The sequence below is a fragment of the Ciconia boyciana genome, chromosome 19 (assembly GCF_034638445.1).
Source record: "Ciconia boyciana chromosome 19, ASM3463844v1, whole genome shotgun sequence".
Classification (NCBI taxonomy): Eukaryota; Metazoa; Chordata; class Aves; order Ciconiiformes; family Ciconiidae; genus Ciconia; species Ciconia boyciana.
This window is the reverse complement of record NC_132952.1, coordinates 1,250,341-1,271,524: the sequence shown is the minus strand read 5'-3', so window position 1 is coordinate 1,271,524 and position 21,184 is coordinate 1,250,341. Positions and strand designations below refer to the sequence as shown.

Here is a 21,184-nt window from a genome sequence, read left to right as displayed (position 1 = left end):
TCTTGATATCGATTTAGCCATGAGATATAAATTAACAGGGAGTGGCCGTTCAGTGGCCTTCTCCCTCAACTACAGGTAATCAACTTCTCCTATACTTACTTTAAGGCACTTTTTTTTTTCCCTATCCAGAATGATAATTAGGTCAACAACACTGCCGTTAGCCCCGAGAACAGAATTCCAGTGTCCTTCAAGACTATCCCAACTTAGACTACAAATTACAAGTTTGACCACCAGGCAAATACCTCCGCCCAGAGCGGCTGCCCCACGGAGGAGAGGAGACACAGAGAAAGCTTCAGAGATGGCGCTGTTGGGCTGGGCAGGACAAACCCACAGAGGAACCTCAGTCTTGCTGAGGTTCAGGGCAGAAACGTAGTCTAAAAGGGGATGAAAAGCAAGTTCTGTGCTGGAAGTCTGAGGTTGTTTGCTTTAGAAAGGAGACAGAAATATTCTAGTAAAATAGCAATAGAAAACCAGTCCTGGAAGAGAGGTAGTAGGTTGTCTGGTGTTCCCTGTTTAGACTCACTTAATATACAGGATTGCCATTTAAACTCCAGGTCAAGAATAAATACGTGAAAAAAAAAAACCAAGCTAGGGGAAAGCTGTGATTCAAACTGGAATTCATTGCTCTTTTTCACTGTCTTACACGACAGCAAAGGCAAATTACCATCCTCCTTCTGTTACAGACTGCTGTACTCAGAAGTGCTTGCTAATGCTCTCACCTGCGTTTTGACATTTTCTGGGTCCTCGGTTTGGTTTTCTCTCTTCAGGCTTGGCTTCCAGGCATTCTCTGCCTTCTTCAGGTGGACGTCCTCCTTCACGCACACAGTGATGATCTTCCTGGGCTCTCTTCTCTGGCCTGGCTGAGATCTCCTCGGTCCAACATTCAACAACTAGGACAAAAACATTCCTTGTTATATCCCCTTTTAAACTCGCACCTCGATAAAACACTCCAGGGCGGCGCAAGCCAACACCCGCTGATGGCAACACCGTCAACCAGCAACTCATCCTAGGACTCTGAGGACTCCCTCCAACCCAACACAGCGGTCCGGGTTGGTCAGAGGGAACACGAAGACACCAAACACATTTCTCTTGGGCAGCTTTTCCCAAAACAGATATGGGATGACCACTGCCTACACGCATGGGCGATGCTCCGGACGCTGCAGAACTGAACCCGACTGGCCGAAACAGCCTCTTGAAACTGCGTAATTGAGACATCATTGCAAAGGCGTATTTAAGGATTAAATCAGTCCTTACAGGTGTATTTCAAACGTGCCAACCCAAGCAATTAGATAATGATAAATTAGCAGCTCTGCCAAAAATGTAAAGTTTTACTGGAGATTGCTTCAAACAGCCATTTTGAGACAGGAATTACATAAAACACACTGAACGGAGCATCAGTGCTGCTCCTGCAGCGCAGAAACACGGATCCTAACAGATGTGGGTCAAATTCTTTGTAGTTTCACAGAAGAAAGGGAAACGCAGTACTTTGAAACAGCATCAAGCGCTTCTCTGCAATCCTGTATAACATGATGGTACTCCTGGTCAAGCCAGGTATGAAAACTGCCAAAACCAGGGAGTTTTTCATCGGTTGTACAAGCGATGGGGCACAAGACACCCCCAAACTCCCTCTTCATCATCCAGGAGCTTCTCCTTAAAGACTAAAGGCATCATATGTTGTCAGGAGGTTATCATTCCCCTGTGCTCCTTCATATTTCTGAACTCATTTATTACAAATGTCCAACCTCAATGTAAAAATTAGCGCAGCAACAAAACTCCATTATTAAACCCCATTACTTTCCACAGAAGTAATTAATCTCTTCAGTGGGCAGTAGGCAACCTCCACATGAAAGATGGGCCATTTAAAACATTTCTTTGTTCAACAAAGGGATTCAATGAGCATCAGAGAGGCAAAACCATCTCAGTTATTCAAACAGCTTCACTGAATACATGAAGAGAGGCTCTTAGCTGGTGCCTCTCATGTCATATATCAGCCCCAAACCCACCTTTGCACAATTAAAAAAGAAAACCCTCCTTACAGGCAGGAGCTTGTATCTGTGATTTGAACCGCTTGGCTTTGACGACGTAAATATGTGCCGCTGATGAAAGCAAACGCACATAATCACCGCCACTGCTGGAGCTCTGATTTGGGTTTGTTATGTGATAACAGCAACAGAAAAAGATGCTGTCAAAAGACAAGACTTCGTGCCATGACGTGCTTCGTACACCGAGGCGATGCACGGAGGAGGGCTATGTGGTGCAGCATGTTAGCATGCTGCCCCACCACCTACGAAGACCTGCGTTCAGATCCCGCTGGCACACACAGAAATAATGCATCAGACTCATTCAAGCTTTTTCGGGCGCATGCTGTAATTGTAACGCAACCACGCGAGTCGATTGCTCCCAAGAAATCAACAATGGAATGAGACAGCAAGAACGAGGAGCCTTCACGATGCTTTGCTGTGTCAGACGTCTTCCTAAATCAGTCGTCAATCCCTCCCTACGACCCCTCTCCACTCCTACCTAGAGCCCTTGATCGACACCAGTATGATGCAGCAACGTCTGCTTCGCAGCCCTGTGTCAAGACATCCACCTCTGGTTTTATGCAGTTTCACACAATTTTGCTGCCCAGGTTCTAACCACGCTGCAAACGTACAGCTGTGGAAAGAAGAAACTTCCCTCCAGCTGAAAAACCAGACAATAACGCAACAGAAAACCGACCGGTTTCAGCCACACGCACTAGACCTCATCACACACCTCCTTGCCCAGGGAAAGCTTGGTAAGAAGAGCCAGACTGGCAGCGTGCCCTGAAAATCAAACCAAAGCCGACGAGAGGTGATCTGCAGCCGCCCCATCTCTCTTGCGCAGAGGCAGCTCCAGTCTGAAGGACCTTCCAACCGCAGCCGGGCTGCATCGCGCGAGGACAGAGCCACAGAGGCACGGCGCTTCCTCGGGTACGGGTCCACGCAAAGCCGAGGCGATGGCTTTTAGAGCTGAAGGAGGTGACTATTTCCCTGGCAAAACTGTTGGATGTGAGGACCACTCTCGCACCTCCTGAATATCAGCATGTTACATCTCACAGCCTTCTCAAATCTGGTTGCCTTCAAGACCAGACCTTCAAGTGCATTATCAGAACAAAGACTTTGTTTAAGACTGTATTTTTTTAATATCTGTGAATAAACTTGGTTCAAACTCTTTGATTAGGTTCTAAAAGCAGTGAATGAAAGCCTCCTTTGAATATGTAATAAAATAATATACAGATCAAACCTTTAATAGAAAAAATCTGATGTTTTTTGATTCCAAATTTACAAAGTGGCAAGTTAGAGGCGCTTGAGCTCATGCCTGGCCTCCTTTTGTAACCCAGTCCAAGTAAATAATAATGGTTCTGTAGCACCTGCAATTACAGCACTACAGCTTACACTGAAATAATATTTTCCACCAAAGGCACAGAGAAGTGCTTACCAGATGTCACTACATTAATCTGAAGTACCTGTCTTCTGGATGAAGAGGGGGAAAGAAGGAACGCAGGAAGAAACAGGGACAAGGCTCCAACAGAGGAGCTAAAAACTCACAGCAAGACAGCACGACCTGGTGCTCTCCCTCACGGTCCACTTCTGCTCTTAGGACACAAGTCATGGTAACGCTTTGAAGAATGTCCAAAAAATGAAAGCACTGCTTCTCCCTCTACAACAGGCTTCAAATGCAGAAGGCGAAATTGAGCTTAGATGCTAGGAGCGACTCTGTCTTCCAGGGAAGCACAAGAATCGAGGCGACTCGAGTTTCCATCACCTCTCAGGAAGGATAAAAGCAGACGCAGCCCGCCTTGGTGCACAGGGACAGACGGGTCCTCTCCAACCCTATTCCTCTGTGTTTGCATCTCATTACCCGCTGCACTCATCTAACTTCTTGTCTACATCAAAAATTAGCCGTATTTTGTTCCTGTGTAATTACACCCTTTGTGTTGTTTGATGCGACATTTGTTAGTTCTAAAAACAGTCATACAACACGTTTAAGCGAAAAGAAGGAAATAAAGACAAAAGCCAAGGAAGCAAAACAAAAGATTCTCAACGTGCCGAAAGCTTGTTAGCGCCGAGCTGCTCGACATTATTTCGAGGGCAAGGAATAGGCAGTGGGGTTTAATGGTTTATGGGCATGGCCTGTGTAGAGGTGGAATGACCGAGTGGACAGACAGCGCACACGCAGATTTTTGCCATGCTTTACGAGAAGATAACGTCTGATTTTGCTCGGGGCTGAAAACCCTCTCATCCTATAACCGCCGACGTCACAGGACAGCAGGGCTTGTTAAATAACATTACCTTCCAACCCTCCTCGAGAAAAAGGCAAAGAAAGGCTCTACTCTGTAAAGGCGCAAATGTAAGATGTATGTTATGTGCTGAATGCTCCAAATGAACGGGGTAAGCGGGACTTACCTTTTCTCCCCCTTTCCACAGGTCTGCAAAGTGCAGACCCCTCGCGGATCCCGCTCAGGCCAACGTCCCAGCATGCCCTCAGCTGGTGATGTCCCACCCACCACTGAAGACTGCCTAGAGGGGTACAATGCAAGTCTTGTTTCGTGGGTTTTGTTTTGGTTTTGTTTTTTTTTTTTTTTTTTTTTTTAAACACTGTTGCACCTTTTTGTAAAGTTTTCTGCCAGTCGTTCTTTATCAACAGTGGGTGTTAGGGAAAAAGACAACTCTACAAAAAGGTGCAAAGACTGGGGGGGAGAGGGGGGGATTTGGCTTACCCCTATCGGCAGGTTCCTCAATGGTGGGTGAGGCGAGACCAAGAGAGGGCATGCTGGGGAACCGCACCGAGCCAGGGAAGGCAATCCAGGGTTGCTCTGCACTTTGCAGGCCTGCGGAAAGAGAAAGAGCGACAGGGACATTACCAAGATGCCGAGAGGCTCGGGACATTCAGCGCACGAAAGGAGAGAAGGCGCCGGAGTACAACCTGCAAGTCCTAAATATAGGAAGCGATGTCGACCTCAAACAGCCTTGAGGTTTCTGGACCGAGTGGTGCTCCGAGAGAAACCACGACACCGAAGCTACTCCAAGACACGGACGCGCACGCCAGAACCAAGGCACCGGCCACGAGACCACTCTCAAACCAGAAATATTACATCAACTCAAAATCGCCGGGCTTGACTCTGAGCCTCCTGGAAATCTGCACACTTGGAAGTCAAGGTTATTCAGTGAACTCTTCTGAAACGAGCAGTTTTGAAAGATAAATGATGGCTACGTCATTAGATATATCTAGATGGATAAATAGACAGATGAAAAATCAATGATTGCACCTAATGGTGCAATCCTCCATCCTCCAGCTGCGGCTGACTGGGTGCCACCATGCCAGGGGGCACCTGCCCCCCGAGAAAAAGAGATGGCAAAGGCAAGAAGGAAGAATTCAGAGAGGGATTTCAGAGTTTGGGCAAAGCCAGACACAAGGAAAAGAAGAGACAGTGAAAGAAAAGCACAGGAAAAGGCAGGAAAACAAGGAATGAAGTGACCAAAGCAAAGCAACACGTGGAAGCATAGAGAAAGCAAGAACATACACAGGCGCTGCGTATATTCTTTTTTTGTTGTTAGTAAAATCTATTTGCTCTATTGGCATGTTTTATAAAATAGACTCCTATGATGACACACACACTGACGCTGGGGCGTTGTATGAGAAATGTGCGTTCACACACGTGTGACTGTCAAGTCCTTAGCGTGGAAACATGTTTCCACACCTCTCGCATGGGAAATGGGGAAGGAGATCAAATCCATTTAAGACCAATACGTACCAGTTAAAAACATGTGCAACGTTTTTCTAATTTGTCTAAATTTTGACAGCCAAGAAAACATCACCCTTGCATTCATCCTGACAAAACCAGAACCACCGGAGCATCGGAAGAGGCCCAAAAGTGTGAGGATGGACTTCATTAGCATTAAGGCCAGTTTTTAAATTAGCAAGTTGGGGTAAACTCACACTTCCAGATACGTTTCTTCCACCGGAGGTTTGCCTCCCAAAATCAGCGAAGGCTGGCGTGAAGTCTGGTCCTCGAGGCAGTATCCGAGGGTCCAGAGTTCTCAGGGGCAATTTCGGCTGATTGACCTGCATCGTGGAGCAAAACAAACAAACAGGATCTGTTCAGCGGGTGCTGGAGCTACCAAAGCTCATGCAAGTCTACAGACCACCTCTGCTAGACTGCAAGAGTCATATTTAATATCCAAATTAATGCTTTTAACAAACTGTGCAAGTTTTATGCATCTACACTTACACTAAAAATAAGCATTTAATTTAAAATACGTCTTCCGCAGGTGACTATTGAGAAAATAGGTGGAGTTCAGAAACATTTCAAGGCTGAGCACGACTTATGGATGATAAAATTATGGCGACATGGGCCTGTCTTCTGCAAAATGAATGTGATAGTCTTGGTTCAGGATCACGAAACCGCCACCTTCCCTCAAACAAATGTCTTTTGTGTTAACAAGACAGATGGCCGACCAAGCAGAAGAAGCTCAAAAGCAGACAGAGCAGTGAGAAGCAGTCACGGAAAACTAGTAGGTGGATGAAATAATTTTGGGAACAAAGCTGCGTTTTACAATTTGCCTGGGTTTGAAATTCAGAGTGCAAATGTTTCTGCACATGAGAATCACCTATATCCTGATCTGTGCTTGAATCTTAAGAGCGAGTCTGTAGTGGTTACATCAAAATCAATGAACCACATAGTTCTAACCGAGACGAGAATAAGGTCTTGGTGTCAGCACTTGAGAAATAACAAGGATTTCAATAAGCGCAGACATAGAGCAAAGAAAATCACATCTGTAATAAGGCTGGATAGAAATCACAAAACTTTTTGAGAGTCAAGGTTTTAAAGATCTTTTATTACATCAGCTCATAAATAGTGACACAACTGTTTCAGACCAAAAAAAAGTTTGCCCAAAAGCTTGTCTATGCATTCTAACCGCCGAATTGATCTAATAAAAGACACTGCCTCTCTGTTCAGTCTTGCTTTGCTATAGTTCTTCATGGTTATATAATTTTAAATTTTAATAACGACCCGGTATAACTTAATCCAGATAGAGACCATTAAAAATGCTCCAGCTTTTAAATCATCCATGCACATTCATTAGGCACCGATGCCTCTATCTGAAGAATTTTGTGGTGTGACACGAGCGAAATATTACCCGTTCTCGATAGAAGTCTGCATCGAAACAGCCAAGGAATAAAGCATGCATTAGGGATCTTTATTTATATTAAAAAAAAAAAAATGCACGCACCTGTTTTATCGGCTCTCCTCTCACCTTGTCGAGAACCACATCACTTATGGGAGGCAGCCCCTCCGGCTTTTGGATACAGGCAGGCATGAACTGGAAATCCAGTAAGAATTCCCGGTCGTACTGCTTCTTCCCCTCCGGGTCCAGGGGCTTCCACTGCTCTATAAGGAAAGAAGGTGCCTGAGATTCATACGTAACAAAATCCTCCGCTCTCTGAGACGTGTTTCCGGTAAACCCAAAGGGAAGAGATTGCTGCAGCTGCTCGGGAAATTTTAATTTAACTTTATTTTAATTTTGAAGGCAGCAAGGAGAGGAATATACATCACATTAAAGGAACATAAACAATGGGGAGCATATAGTCAACTCCAGCAGCAACCACATGCGGAACTAATCACTAATTCCAGTTTTAACCCACATCATCTCATTTTACCTCTGACTTTTACTCGCTCGTGCGATGTGATGAAACGGGGACGACTCCCAGTTCCTGGGTGAAAATGTGAAAGTTAAAGTGGCTGGTTTTGTGTAAGGGGGAGCAATAAATGCAGAGCCAAGGAGAGCACTGTGCAGACCAAAAATATCCTTTGAAAATGTGAAAACACTAAGCCTTTAACAACCCATGCTGGAGATAATGGTGTGAACCGAAAGAAAACACACAACCACAGGCCACGCTCTAAGAATTACAACTTTTCACCCATTTTTTCAGAGGGCTTTCTGGGCAGAACTGCGGTGTAGAGGACCTTGCCTGATGCAAATAAAAATGTAAACCCACAGCCATTTCAGTGCAAGGGAAATCAGTGCATCTGGTAGCCTAGAGGCAGGATTTTCTTTGCTGGCTGCACAGTCTGTTTGAAGTTAGGAAAGTAAACATGAACTTGCTCAGCAGCCAGGTTGACCAGTCAGGCCCCTAAGCGGGCAGTACGTTTTTATCTGAAGGAAAATATCTGTACAAGATGCCGCCTTTGTATTTCACTGATGCCAAATGGCATTGCTTTGCATTTATCCAGCCGTTCAGGTTTGCTGTTAAGGTTATTTATTATTTCTTTATTTTAGTCCCTGATCACCAGCTTTAGGTCTCCGGGTTCTCACCATCCTCATCCCTGCAGAAGCCACAAACAGGAACTTATTTCAAGCGATGGGTTTTAGTAACTGGGAATGAAGATACACAAAAATAATTACAATTTTTAGCTCTTTGTGCAGTTTTATTTCTACAGAACTTTGGGATAAAAGGGTGCAGAAAATGGTTTGGCTGGCTAGCTGTGTCCCAGCCAGAATTCCCGGCCAGCTGCCTATCCACTGTGCCACACCACCCTCCATTTATCATGGAAAAGCACCGACAGCAGCAAGAAACAGTTTATATGTACAGTTTCCTTCTCCTGGAAAGATCTCAACAAGCTGTTTTAAGGTGAAAAGCAGCTGGGCAGTGTCAGAGGGAGGCTCTCTGGATCCCCAACGAGGGGAGGGACTGGGACAGAACACACAACTCCTCCCATGGTCGACCAAAAGGCAAAAATCCCACTTTTTAGAAAGGGCAGAACTGAAATCGTCCTCGATTATTGCACCAAGCGGCTAGGTCTGCTTTGCAGCAGACAAGTCCAATGCGTGTTGCTTTCCACGGGATCGATCCAACCCCCTCAGCTGAGCGAACGGGCATCCAGCTCCGACCGGGATCGTTCTGACTGCATTGAGTGTTTTGGAGAGACAGCTGATGAATTATGGATTAACTTCAAGATGTGCTTAACTAATGAACTGGTAAGCTATCAGAAGCGTGTGGTAAAGTATCAAGAGGCCTCTATGTTTTCTCCTAATGACACGATACTACCAAATTAATAAAAGAAAAGCAACTCGGGTCTTTGTCAGAACAAAGCAGCGCTGAAATAACAACCGCAGTGTAATTACTTAACGGTGGTGCTCCTTCGCGATACCTTGTCCGGGCTCTTATGGTCCTTCCTTATTTTGTTTTATACTCTTTAATTTCTGAGCTCTTAAGAAAATTACTAATTTATTTTGAGGGAGCTTCACCTGAATAAGAAATGGCTTAAAAATTGGTAGCAACTGAAAAGTCAGTCTCAAGGTCTCTCTTAACGAGGTGAATTAAGAGGTTCAGGTCTACAAATTAAATACCTTAATAAATAACAAAAACACCCCTTAGGTAGACTATATCCAGTGCGAACCAGCAACGAAAGGACCACATCCTGTGAGCCCACACTTGAATTATTTTATCAAAAGAACTGCATGCTCGCAGTTTAACAGCAGAGCCTGGGCTGAAAATCACATACTGTTTCTTTTCTTTTCCTTTCTCTTCTAGAAATCTGAAGATCTATGCAACTGTTTAGCCAGGAAATTAAATCTATATAAACACACATACTCATATTTAGTACCCAATCAGAACTTTCAAATCTCTTATTTAAGAAGTATGTCCACTTGTATGGAATTTCTTGGATCGCTCTCAGCTGTCGATCACACAGGAACCAAATCGCCACCATTTCCACCGTGCTGCAGCCAACATCCACATGTGCAATAAATTCAAGGAATCGGGGACTTTCTCTTCTCTTCATTGCCACTGGCAAGAGAAAAACCATTTTCCTCTCGTGCTCCCCCAGAAGGTCTCTCTGAGCCTGTTGGTTAGTGGATCCCGGTGGAGCCAGACACCGTGAAACGCTGTACCCCCTTCCAGCCCCACTGGAAACATCCTTCCTTCCTTCCTTCCTTCCTTCCTTCCGCGGGGAGGACGCATGGGGCCTTAACAGCCCTGAAAGGAGGGAGGCAGAAAACCAAGCGAGCATGCAAGAGCCTGAAACTGGATTTACCTGGTTTATACTGGTACACTGGCCCTTCGCTGGAGCTCTCTGTGAAGCCTGAGTTTGCATCGGTTCCTTCTCCCTCTGAAACGCTCTCGGCACCATTCCGGACAGGTTCTGCTTCCTGCTCTCCATTTTCTTCCACAGGTTTCGCTTTTTTAAGCTCAGAGGGGTCTCTCTCCAGTTGAAACCCATGGCTCATTTTCTCCTGTTCAGATTCAAGTACTTTGTCACCTGAAAGTTCCTCTTCTACTTTAGGCTGAAGCAGAAATGGAAACACAGAGGTTACGTTAAAAACACCCTGCCAAAATTCAAAGCATGCAAACCAGCTCTTCATTTATTCATACAGCATTTTTGTGCATAGCAGGAATACATATGCATCTTAAACAGCGATATGGAACAACACACAGAACAACCGGATGATTTATCGGTTCGTTCCCGGAGATAACCACCGATAATTAACAGTGCAACTGGAAAGACTCTGCGTTGCTTGTGAAATCCCCAGGAGCTATCGGGATCGGATGGAAGGAACTGTTAAGCCCTATAGCATGACAGCCACGAGCAGTCCCAGCCTGGAAAGACAACCTCACTTCTCTCCTCTCCTGCAGCTCACCAGCCACCTTAAAGAGCACGCCACGCTCGTTTTGGGGGATCCTTCTTTTACATGTACACTGCTAATTGGGGCAGATCCCAGTGAAGGTGGTAATGTGACGTACAGCCACAATTTCAGCATCTCAGTTTCAGGAAAAAGCATTAATAGAACTCCTGGCTGTTAATTTTACAGCTCTCCAAGGACACAGCCCTACTCTGCATTCAGACAGAGGAGGCGTGAGGAACGCGCTTCTCCTGGGAGAAACCCCAACACGCCTAAGCATTAAACAAAGGAAAGACTTAATTGAGGATGCTCCGGAAGAGGCTCTCGATCCTTTTGCCTCCCCACCTGAGGGCACCGCATCCTAAAATGCTTTTTCCAGATTTTTCAAGGGAATACTCTGAAAAATTAGCATTGCTGAAAACGCCAAGTGGTCCAGGAGACAAGACTCTCCAGTAAATGACGAAGAAAGCGTACAGAGTATAAACTTGCTCGTGCAGCCCAGCAACATCCTTCACTCTCTGGCTTGAAAACAAGCAGAGGGATGCTTTTAATTTCCTTGGATTACCCAATCATCAGCTTTTCCGCTGCGCACAGACCAGCTGTCACAGTGTGACACCTTGCACGTGAGCATTTTAAGCATCTATTCCCCCACAAACAGAGGGGAGAGCACTTCTTTACCATTCATAACGTGTAAATGAGCCTATCTGCTGCTTTGGTGGAGAAACCGCCAATGCTTGCTTATACAAAGGATAAAGTACCGTCCACTAGACTCAAGATTTACTCTGCAAAAACATGCTTTTATAGTGGAAAGGTTCAACGACGTTTGTGGTAAGGGAAAGTTGTGGAGGAAATAGCAGAGAAATAATAACTGGAGAAAAATTTGGAGTGAAGAAGCAATGCTTCTCTGTGTCACATCTGGCCGACATCGGTTTTTATAGAAGCACAGGGCAGTCTGAATTCTTACATTTTTTACTCTCTTAACCCCTCTGTGACCTATTCTAACCCTAATTTTACCCAGGATACTAAACAAAGAGGTTCCTCCTGCAGCACCCCTACCAGAACGGCAGCAAGGGAGATTTTCGTTACTCATCTAAGTACTGTCGAGGTGGTTTTGCCTGAAAACTTCAACGTTTTCCCTTCCCAGCTTCTCCTTCAGGAAAACTAACCTTCGGCCGTGACATCACAATGACATCACTGTGCAGCAGAAGAACCTGCCAAATGTCACCACAGTGGCCTTGGGGACCCAAAATGGGGCAGTGCTAAAGGATTCAAACCCCCTTTTATCTCATCCTTCACTGGAAGGACAGCAGATATATGTCCTTGAATGTTGGGGGTCGTTACATTAAGCAAGAATGAAGAAAGCTTGAAGAGCTTCAACAGGGAGCAGACCAAACCCACTTATCTAAAGGGTGCTGGTGAATATCACAGTTTCCCCCAATAAGGTCTGCCCTGGATCCTCGCGAGACAACTAGGAAGCAACGCCTCTAAAATACAGTTTCAAGAGAGCAACATCATCATTAAAGTTGGCTAAAGCAAGACCGCGGTTCCCTCTTACCTCTGTTTCTGCCTCTATCACCTCCTCAGTGGCTTGGGTCCGGTCTTTTGGTTTCTTCCACGTCTTTGGTGCAGTTACAGCTGTTTGGGCTGCAATATAAGCGTACATCTATTACAACACTAAATTATACGGAGCAAATTTGGCCGTGGGTGATGCGCTTCCCTCTCGCACGCTGGTTTTACATACAGGAAAATGAAGCAGTCTCAGCCTTGCGGAAGATTCAGCTTGATATGACCACTTTTTGTTTCAACGCTGTAATAACACAATCGTTAGCGTGACATTAAAACACGGTAATTGTTTTACAAGTTGCTCGTTCAAGCTCAGAATGGTACTTGTAATAGCGAGGAGTTTATTACCAACAGTATAAGGATCACGCAGGGCAAAACAAAATCTACAGAAATGGAATTTTTTTGAAAGATCAAGTATTAGCTAGGAGTGAAGGTTGTTCTCAACATATTTTTGTCAAGAAATATTATAAGAATTAACCATCATCTGGATCGTAACCATAAACAGGCCAAAATTTCCAGTATCTCACCCAAAAGGACAACTCCTTCAATCTTGCAGCACTGCTGGCTCTCCTGAGCTGGATTTATATTTCAATTTAAAAGCAGGTTAACAACTCCACCATTCATTCATTTCCCTAGCCAACTGATTCAAAGAAAACACCATATAATATTTCTAAGATCAGCAGTGATTTACTCTAATCACTTTTTTCCACCCCAAAGGGTAAAAGAAACCACACAATATATTAAGAGGAGACAAAACCATTAATCCAATAGGCTTGTAAATTGTTGCAAGTGCTACCAGCTTAAATTCTGATACTAGGCACATATGCGTATTTAACACAGAGCGTAAACAGAATTGATTTCATGACTGAAGTTTGCAGTAAACAGATTTCCAGCTCAAGCCTTTGGTTTCTAGCAGATACTGTGAAAAAACACAGCGTGCACTTATTTTATCACAATAAAATACAATTTTGAAAGGCTCTTCAACCACGGATAAACGAAAAGAGTGTTAATAATGGCCTACTTTGTTCCTACGGGCAAAGAGGAAACTGGATTTGCTACGTTCCCACTGCCCCAGAAGATACGTACGAGCCTCTGCGGCTTCTTAACAGCGTTTCCCTGTTTGGAGGGCGACTACGGACTTGCAGAAACACTGTGGGCTGCGGAAATCACTACTGTCAGCACACCGGCCCCAACCCGAAGCGCAACAGGAGCTATTGTCACTGATAAAAGGTTTTTATCTTCATGCTAAACACTACAAAAGCAAAGGTTAATTAAAAAAAAAAAAAGGGAAAAAAAAAGAAGTCTAATTCAAATATTCAAACATCATCTGGTCGTTCACAGAACTGATGGTTCATGGAGGAGCTGGAAAAATCATCCAGGTCTCCCAAACTCCGAGCCCTGCATGCCCCATCCATCGCAGCACCCTACGGAGAAACTTTAAGCTTTAAGAGCAGGGCAGAGCCCCAGCAGTAACCCTGAATTTCCTGGGGCTCAAAGGAGAGGAGAGAAACAGCCAAGCAGGCACGGATTGCAAAATGGCTTTGCCTTACACAACCGGGATTAGCTTTTATTACTGCTAACAGAAGTTCACTGTACCCTCGCAAGAATAGCCAAGTTATTCTCACCGACTTGGGGTGAAATCGGGGTTGGGCAAGGACCAGGTGTCCATGCGGGTGGTAATTTCTGTGATTTAGCAAAGCATGGACCTAAGCGAGGCTCCACAGTTTCCTCCACCACGAAATCTGCTAAAATTTAGTGAAAATTCAGTGCTTTTCAAAAGCCAACCCACTGTTTTAAAGCTGGAAGTCAAGCCCCACTGCCACGATGCCTTCTTGTTTGGTGATGCCACTTCCACACTTCTGGGGGATTTCTTCAAGGAGGGGGTCATGTCTGCACAGTAATGACCTAGATACTGCCATAGCCAAGCAATTTAACTGATTAACCCCCAAGTTTTTAATTTTACAGAATTTCACTCCACTCAAGCTCAAACTATGCTATGGAAAACATCCACGGTGTAAAATAACATTTCATTTTTAGAAATAAACAGAAATAAACTCCAGGTCACAGATTTGGGGTTAGCAAAGGTTTGGGGTGTTTCTTTGCTCAACTGTCAGGATGTTAACATTACTGCTGCTCAACAATATATTTTTTTCGCCTTTTTTTGGCGGAAGAAAGCTATATAAAGTGTGTGATCCTGCCGAGCCTCCCGAATGAGTCTCACAGCTCTTGCCTTGTTTTAATTGTGCAGATCCTTTTCCTGCTTTGGGGCTTCCCTGCATGAGGATGCTTGGCCGGACGCTCGCCTTTAATCCCAAGACACGGCAGCAGCCTTTGCTTAGCCCTGTAGTTTTGCAGCCTGTAACTCCGTACTAACGTCTGCCCGTATTTCAGAGCTGACTGGGGTACGCCGGCGAGATCTCCAGAAACATTGCTCAATTTTTCCCCTCTTAAAATAGCAGACATCAGATTTTTTTTCTGTTGAGTTCTCATTTCTGCTACAGGAACTGACTCAAGAGGAGAATTTATGCTAATGTATGCTGAGAAAATTAAAGTGAGTTTAGGTGCCAACCCTCCCAAAACCCGACCAGGACAATGGTGCTACCTGAAAATCGAGTTTCAGCTGCGAGGCACTCCACGAGCCGTAGGGAAACCAAAACACAACGTGTATAGTTTGGCTCTCGGCAAGGGAGCTCTCCGGACACTTCTGGTCTTTCTCTCCATTTTCCTGTCCCCCAAGTTAAGCATCTTTGCCTGCAAAGCAATAACTGAATTTCTGCTCAAATGTAGGTTCATTTTTGCCAGCATTCACACATTTCCAGAGCTTGTTTTCAGCCCGCTTTGATGCGTTAGGTGGCAATTTCTTTCCGTTGGAGGAGGGACACCAGCAGATCCAGCATACTGCTGCCTAACCAACACTGTGAGCTCTTTGTCACTGCTTACAAAAATAAGAGAGGTAACAGGAGAGACAATACCGAGCTACATTAGGATTGGCAAGAGTAACAAAATCCTTATTTCCAGACTATCCCGGACATCACTACTAGTGGTGACACCACCACTGGAGAAATCTGCTCAGCAGACCCTGCGCTGCCTCAGCCCCTTTCTCCAGCTACATCGTGACCTTCAGTGGAACATCTTTCTGCAGGAGATACCCACCCCAGCAAGTCCACAACCCACCAAGCGAGACAGACGAGGCACTCTCCTCTCTGATGTGGGTGCCAACTGCAAAGCATAAATTAATACCAGCTCTTCTATTTTTATTTTTTAGCCAATGTGCCATTAAAAACCAAAGCAAAGACTCACCATCGCCTTACAGCTCATAGGAAAGAAAATATATTCCAGTGGGCTATGGCAGCAAATCAAGAAAAAGGCAATACCTGATTTATGTTTCCAGCTCTCTGGCTTTGGGTGCCGGAGATACTTCTCCAAGATATTTCCAATTACTGCCCCAAGTTGCTTGTTACAGCCTCCACAGCTAAGAAACCCAGGGACTCGCAGTCAGTTGGGCTACTTTATATTGAAATACGTCTCATAAATTAGCTCTGCAAGAAACAGTCCTTTGAATTCAATGAGTATTAAGCTCTTTAGGCTTCCTATGTTCCTAGGAGTTCTGCCTGGGACAGACATCAATCTCTTATTTTCCTCTTTGCTTCTCGTAATAGCCATGATAGAAAGATTACATCAAAGGCAGGCATTCAGAGCATGTCCTAAAGGCTTCAAGTCTCTGGTAGCGCCTTCTTCTTTAGAAATTCCACTCCACCAACAAAATTTTCCCTGTTTTGTTCCCCAAGAAGTGCTGGTCCCTCACTGCAGCCAGCAAAGCTACTAGAGAAAAACCAGAATTTAATAACAAATGCAACTGCGTGTTGTAGATGACTTTTAACTGGAGCAATGTTTTTAGTAAGGATCGCAGGCTGAGAGCCGAGTTCCGCTCTTGATATCATCTGTATTTTTTTCCTTGTAATGAAGATGAGTAGGAATTAATTATTTTAAAAGCTGTGTGCTCTTGCCTTCTGCAGATAACAGCTCTGCCCATCCTGAAAACCTCAAGATAATCGTTCCTGAGCAGGCAGGAATGAGATCTGCTGCCTGCACACTCGCAATAGGGTGAACGTGTCTCCTCTAACCCCACATTTTGGCGAATGCTCAGAACCGAAACACAGTCAGCAGCAAGAAATCATACACCCAGGTACAACATCCTGCTTGCAGGATAAAAAACTGCAGTTCTCAGTGCTTTAATGCTCTGAAACCCACCAAATCTTCCCCATTTTGTAGGGGATTATAAGCAAGACCAATGATGCTGATGAGCAGGCTACGGATGAACCGGCTACTATCAGACATTGAGACTGAACCATTAAAACTGCTATCTTCATTACACGGGCTAATACAACTTCAGACAACTTAAGAGTAGATAGAATATAGTGTAAAATAAAAAGGAAAACCAAGCATACTCCAATTTCTGCAAAATAAGAAGAATACAACACAGGTGCTCCTGTAGACATCCCCTGACCTCGGAAATCCGGTGGAGACCTAATGCCAGTGGAAAAGAAAGAGTAGAGGTTCCCCTGGATCCCAAAGGGTCAGCCCTGCTCAGCTCTGGTCTCTTCCTGCAAACACTGAAAAATTAATTTTTCTTGAGCTGTAAAAAAGAACTGCTGGAGAATAAAGATGTTTAAGGGAAAAGTCTCCGCGGTCTGAATATATTTGTTTCTCTCTCTATACGGAGCTTGATGGAGGGAAAGATAAAGGCATGCGACTGTTAGATAGAAGGTGTATTCGGTAAAGCGCTTGAGGAACAAGCAAATAATTTCATTCATCCCTGAAAAGCTGTCGCCTCCATCGCAAAATCTGGGATGCACCTGCAAGTCTCAACAGTACTGCCCCTCCACGTCAGGGAGGAGGTGGATTAACGGCTCATTCAGAAACCCCCACAGTTTTAGGCAGGCCAGATTATAACTACGAAAAGGACACTCAGGAGTAAGCGCTGCAGCAATTGGATTATTCTTAGAGGTCTTGGGGCTGAGTAGTGTCCCAGTCAAATCAGATCGGCTACCATTAAAGGGAATAAAGCGGTATGATTTGTGGCCAACCAAACTGCTCTGTAATAAGTACACACTTCTGCTGAAAACCCCAAAGAAATATTGTTAAAAGTCACAGAGCTCACGCTTACCACCACGTGTTTGAGAAGTTTCCCTTATCCCAATTTCTAGCGTATCTCCAGAGATCATTAAAAAAGACTCTTGGCCTTTAGTCCAAGAAAAAAAAAACCATAAAAACCAGCCCTTTCTCCTTGCTCCTGAAGTTCAGCATCTGTATTTTCCAGCGTATGGCAGAGACATGCAATTCCTCATTCAGCGTAGACAGACGCCTGAATTAGCAGTCACCTTCAGATTACGTTATTTAAATCCCTCTTCTTCTCTCCAAGGAAGAATTGGAAAATTATTGCTCAAAAAAAGGTTGGCAGAGAAATGCAGTACAGTTAAACATCATTAAAGAAAGGGTAAAGCACAAAAAACTGACTGGGAGAGTATTATGTTTTCCTTGAAGTACTGCGCTTTTAATAGTAATCAGAGTTTCAAGCGATCTTTTACGTGACTTGAGAAATATTTGTTTCTCTGTTGCCAAAGCCAATGTATTGGCTAATGTGTGCTGTCTAGCCTAATGACATTAGAGCATTAAAATTAATCTTCTGCATAATTAAAAGCCCAAAACGCTGTAAGTAATTTTTTTTTTTTAATTTAAACTACAGGACATTACAAAGCAAGCAATAATATTGCAAGCTGGAACCTGGCTGCGTAAAACCTTATTTACAGAAAGAGTCCCATTTCTCTACCTCGTAAGGAAATTAATTTGTGTTATGAAGTCGCTCCGACTGAAAGAACAACAAGTGCCAGAGCAGTGAAGTGAACCGAGTAAAATAAAAATAGAAAAAGATTAACAGAACCACCCCCGCCCCATGGCTGGTATAGTGAAGGGATCTTTCTGATCTTCTCTAGATATTGGATTTTATTTAAGATCCAGCATATTGACCTAGTGCAGCATTACACAAATATGGAACAAGGCCAATCTCAGCTTTTCATTTCATTTAATCCATAGCAGAGTGTAGCCCTAGATGCTACTGATGACATTACACATCTATTGCTCGCTTATGAAAGAATAAACTAAAAAAACCCTATTTTAAATGTGACTTTAAAAAAAAAAAACCAAAAAAAACCCAAAAACCAAATCTTAACCTATTGTTTCTCCTTTGTTTCTTGTCCAAACTTCACCAATTTCAAAGGACAGAATAAACAACCTCAGCTTCACAGCTCTGAAAGGACTGCAAAACAGGGTATAAAAGATGCAACACATTTAAATGGTTTAACACTGCTAGGCGTGCATAATAGCCGCCATTATACTCCCCTAGCAGCTAAATACAAGTAATTGATTGATTTAACTTCTTTTCCACAGTTTCATTTCCAGGAAGTCCTGAAAAAAAAAAGCAGTTTTCTACAGAAAATACAGCAAATAAAGAGACAGTGGTCTATATTAATCCATTAAATGCTAAACCAGCGATGTGTTAGGACACTGAAACCAAAGGCAGATAACAACACTCAGAGAAATAGCCTGGATTTTACAAGGCAGCTACAGAAATTTCAATTTTTAGTAATTTGTAACAAGTCCTTACGCCTCCTGAACTAAAGCACCTTGTTTCCTGAAAATTTCAAGAATACTGGAATGAGAACAGCCGAGCCGAGCGAGAAGGGGGAATTTCGCTTACGTGTTACTTTTGCAGAGGAAAACCAGATGCATTGTTAATTAAGGCTGGGCAGATTGAGGTGTGTGACACTCGCTGCTTCAGTCGTTTGGAAGAGCTTTAATGGCCCATTTCATTTACCCACATCTGGTAACACCACGACACATTTTTTTATAGTTGGAAAAAAACCCACCAGCTTCCAGAAACCACTGGCTCAGAAGCTTCACCCAGAGGGCTTCAAGGTCTGAATGTTAATCTGGTTTTGGCGCAGGCTGATAAATCCAGAGCAACAGGTCACCAAACCGACCGGCTGATCTTGGAGAGAACAAGAGCAGTGTCCTTTGAATTCCCCCATTAACAGCACTTGGGAGTGCTGTCCTGTATCACCGAGAGCGCAAAACGCTGGCAGCTTACATGAACCCAGCCAACCCTGGGACGCACATCCGAGTCGGCTACCTCTTTTATGAACAATTATGAGGTTTTTTTGGTCCCTGCAAACAAAGATTAGCATTTTGCAATCACAACAACAGTCACGCAGCACGATCAGATTTTTTTTTTTGCAGAAACGGAAACATCTGATGGAAGAACCACCCCAAAGACCCCTTTCCTTCATCCTCCAGTTTACTGCACGCAACCACAGTGCCAAACGCTTACCTGGGACAGGACTCTTGCTTGAGTTTAAACTCTGAGCCTCCATGCTCTCCTCCAGTTGCCCATCTGCTTCTGTCTCTTCCTTCTTTTCAGTATCTTTTACCTCTTCGTTAAGAGTAGTTCTTGTGCTCTCCTCTCCTTCTAAATCTCCCTGAACAACAGGGAGGGCACTAGGAGATGGAAGAGGAGGTGGAGAAGGAGTTGTAGTGGTAACAGCAGCAGCAGCAACAGAAATAGGAGGAGAAGGAGGTGGAGGGGTGGGAGGTGGGGTGGGAGGAGGAGAGGGAGCAGCGTGAAGAGCACTGGAAGATGGCACGCTTTCCACTTCTGCTGGAGGTGCTTCTGGTGTCTCCAACTCAACAGTCAATGGCGCAACTTCCGTCTGGGCTACATCTACTACGCTCTCTGCAGCAGTTACTTTTTCACTAACTCCGTTCATTTCATTAATTAGATTAGTACTAGCAGTCACTGGAATATCACTAGATGCTACACTACTAGGCTCCTTGCACACCTCGGCATCAGCCTCTTCCGCTGGTGAAGGGTCTGATGTGTCTGTGCAGGGTGCGGCATTAGATATAGGCATTGCCTCCTCTTTTGGGGAAGCGAGTTCACATTTCTCCTCTGAGTCAGCTGTGAATGTGGGTTTACTAGAAACGGTGGTGACAACAGCAGCAGCAGAAACAACTGCGACAGGAGCAGCCGGGGTTGGTGATGGAGCAAGAGGAAGTTCTGGTGGGGTTTCCACTGAGGTGGCCTCGGTTGTCTGGCCAGCTTGATCTTTTTTCTCTCCAGTAGGTTCTGGTCTGAGGACTGGAGAAGAAGGTTTTAATACTGCATCTGGTTTTGGCTTCTCTTCTGGTAAAGGAAAAAAAAAGGCAACGTTACAAACAGCAAGTCAACTCCATTTTCCTTTGCCGTATCTATCTAAGGCTCCTTCTCTTGGCTCCCCTTGCCTGTATATTCTGCCCACTATTCAAGAAGCTCCGAGGAAGACACCAGAGGCACCTGAAGCTAACCTTGGCATCTAAAGGAAAAGTCCAGACAACCTGCAGCTGGCAAATCTGAAAATGTAACCGCTGCTTCCATTTTTCTGAATGTAGCCTTTGCAGTAAACGGCAGTCCTTTACAGAAAAGGCATATAAGTATGTTATAAAACGTGGATTTTTTGCAGAAACTACTGCTGAAAATAGAATTTTTCTTGACAGAAATTACAGAAGACAAAAATATGCTTTAGTTGGATTCTGCCTCAAAGGAGGCTGGGGTTGCAGGCACCAGCAACCTGCAGGCAGTCTCTGCCACTGTTCCACTCTTTGTAAAACGGGGAAACTACTCCACAACTGATGACGGGCCGTTCTTTTACGTATGCCATGTGTCATGCCATTACTAAAATACGTGAGATGCATCTAGTTTATTTTTCCACTTGTTATTTCTCAACTCTGTCACTCTTCAGCGCATCAGACTAAAGAACACAATCCCCTTTTTTTGTTCTAAATTTCAGCAAAGATACCTTTTCCCAAAGACGGGAAACCCAGAAGGGATTTAAGTGCAGCTGCCACCAAAGAACAGCATCAGTACCTCTTGATATTTGTGG

General features: G+C 44.4%; 1 protein-coding gene across 16 annotated transcripts in view; it reads right to left on the bottom strand.

Moving 5' to 3' along the window:
- The window catches only part of EIF4G3 (eukaryotic translation initiation factor 4 gamma 3), a 147,450-nt gene that overhangs the window by 24,518 nt on the left and 101,748 nt on the right, over positions 1-21,184 (bottom strand). For 12 of the 16 annotated variants that reach the window (XM_072883870.1, XM_072883862.1, XM_072883864.1 and 9 more), the window contains 7 exons: positions 19,597-20,448; positions 12,202-12,290; positions 10,061-10,310; positions 7,257-7,414; positions 5,962-6,087; positions 4,742-4,852; positions 720-890 (listed from right to left, as the gene is read on the bottom strand). In XM_072883870.1, the coding sequence (XP_072739971.1) occupies positions 720-890; positions 4,742-4,852; positions 5,962-6,087; positions 7,257-7,414; positions 10,061-10,310; positions 12,202-12,290; positions 19,597-20,448 (1,757 nt within the window). Of the gene's footprint in view, positions 1-719; positions 891-4,427; positions 4,542-4,741; positions 4,853-5,961; positions 6,088-7,256; positions 7,415-10,060; positions 10,311-12,201; positions 12,291-19,596; positions 20,449-21,184 lie in introns of those variants that run through there. The other 4 variants (XM_072883877.1, XM_072883867.1, XM_072883878.1 and 1 more) reach the window with 2 other exon arrangements.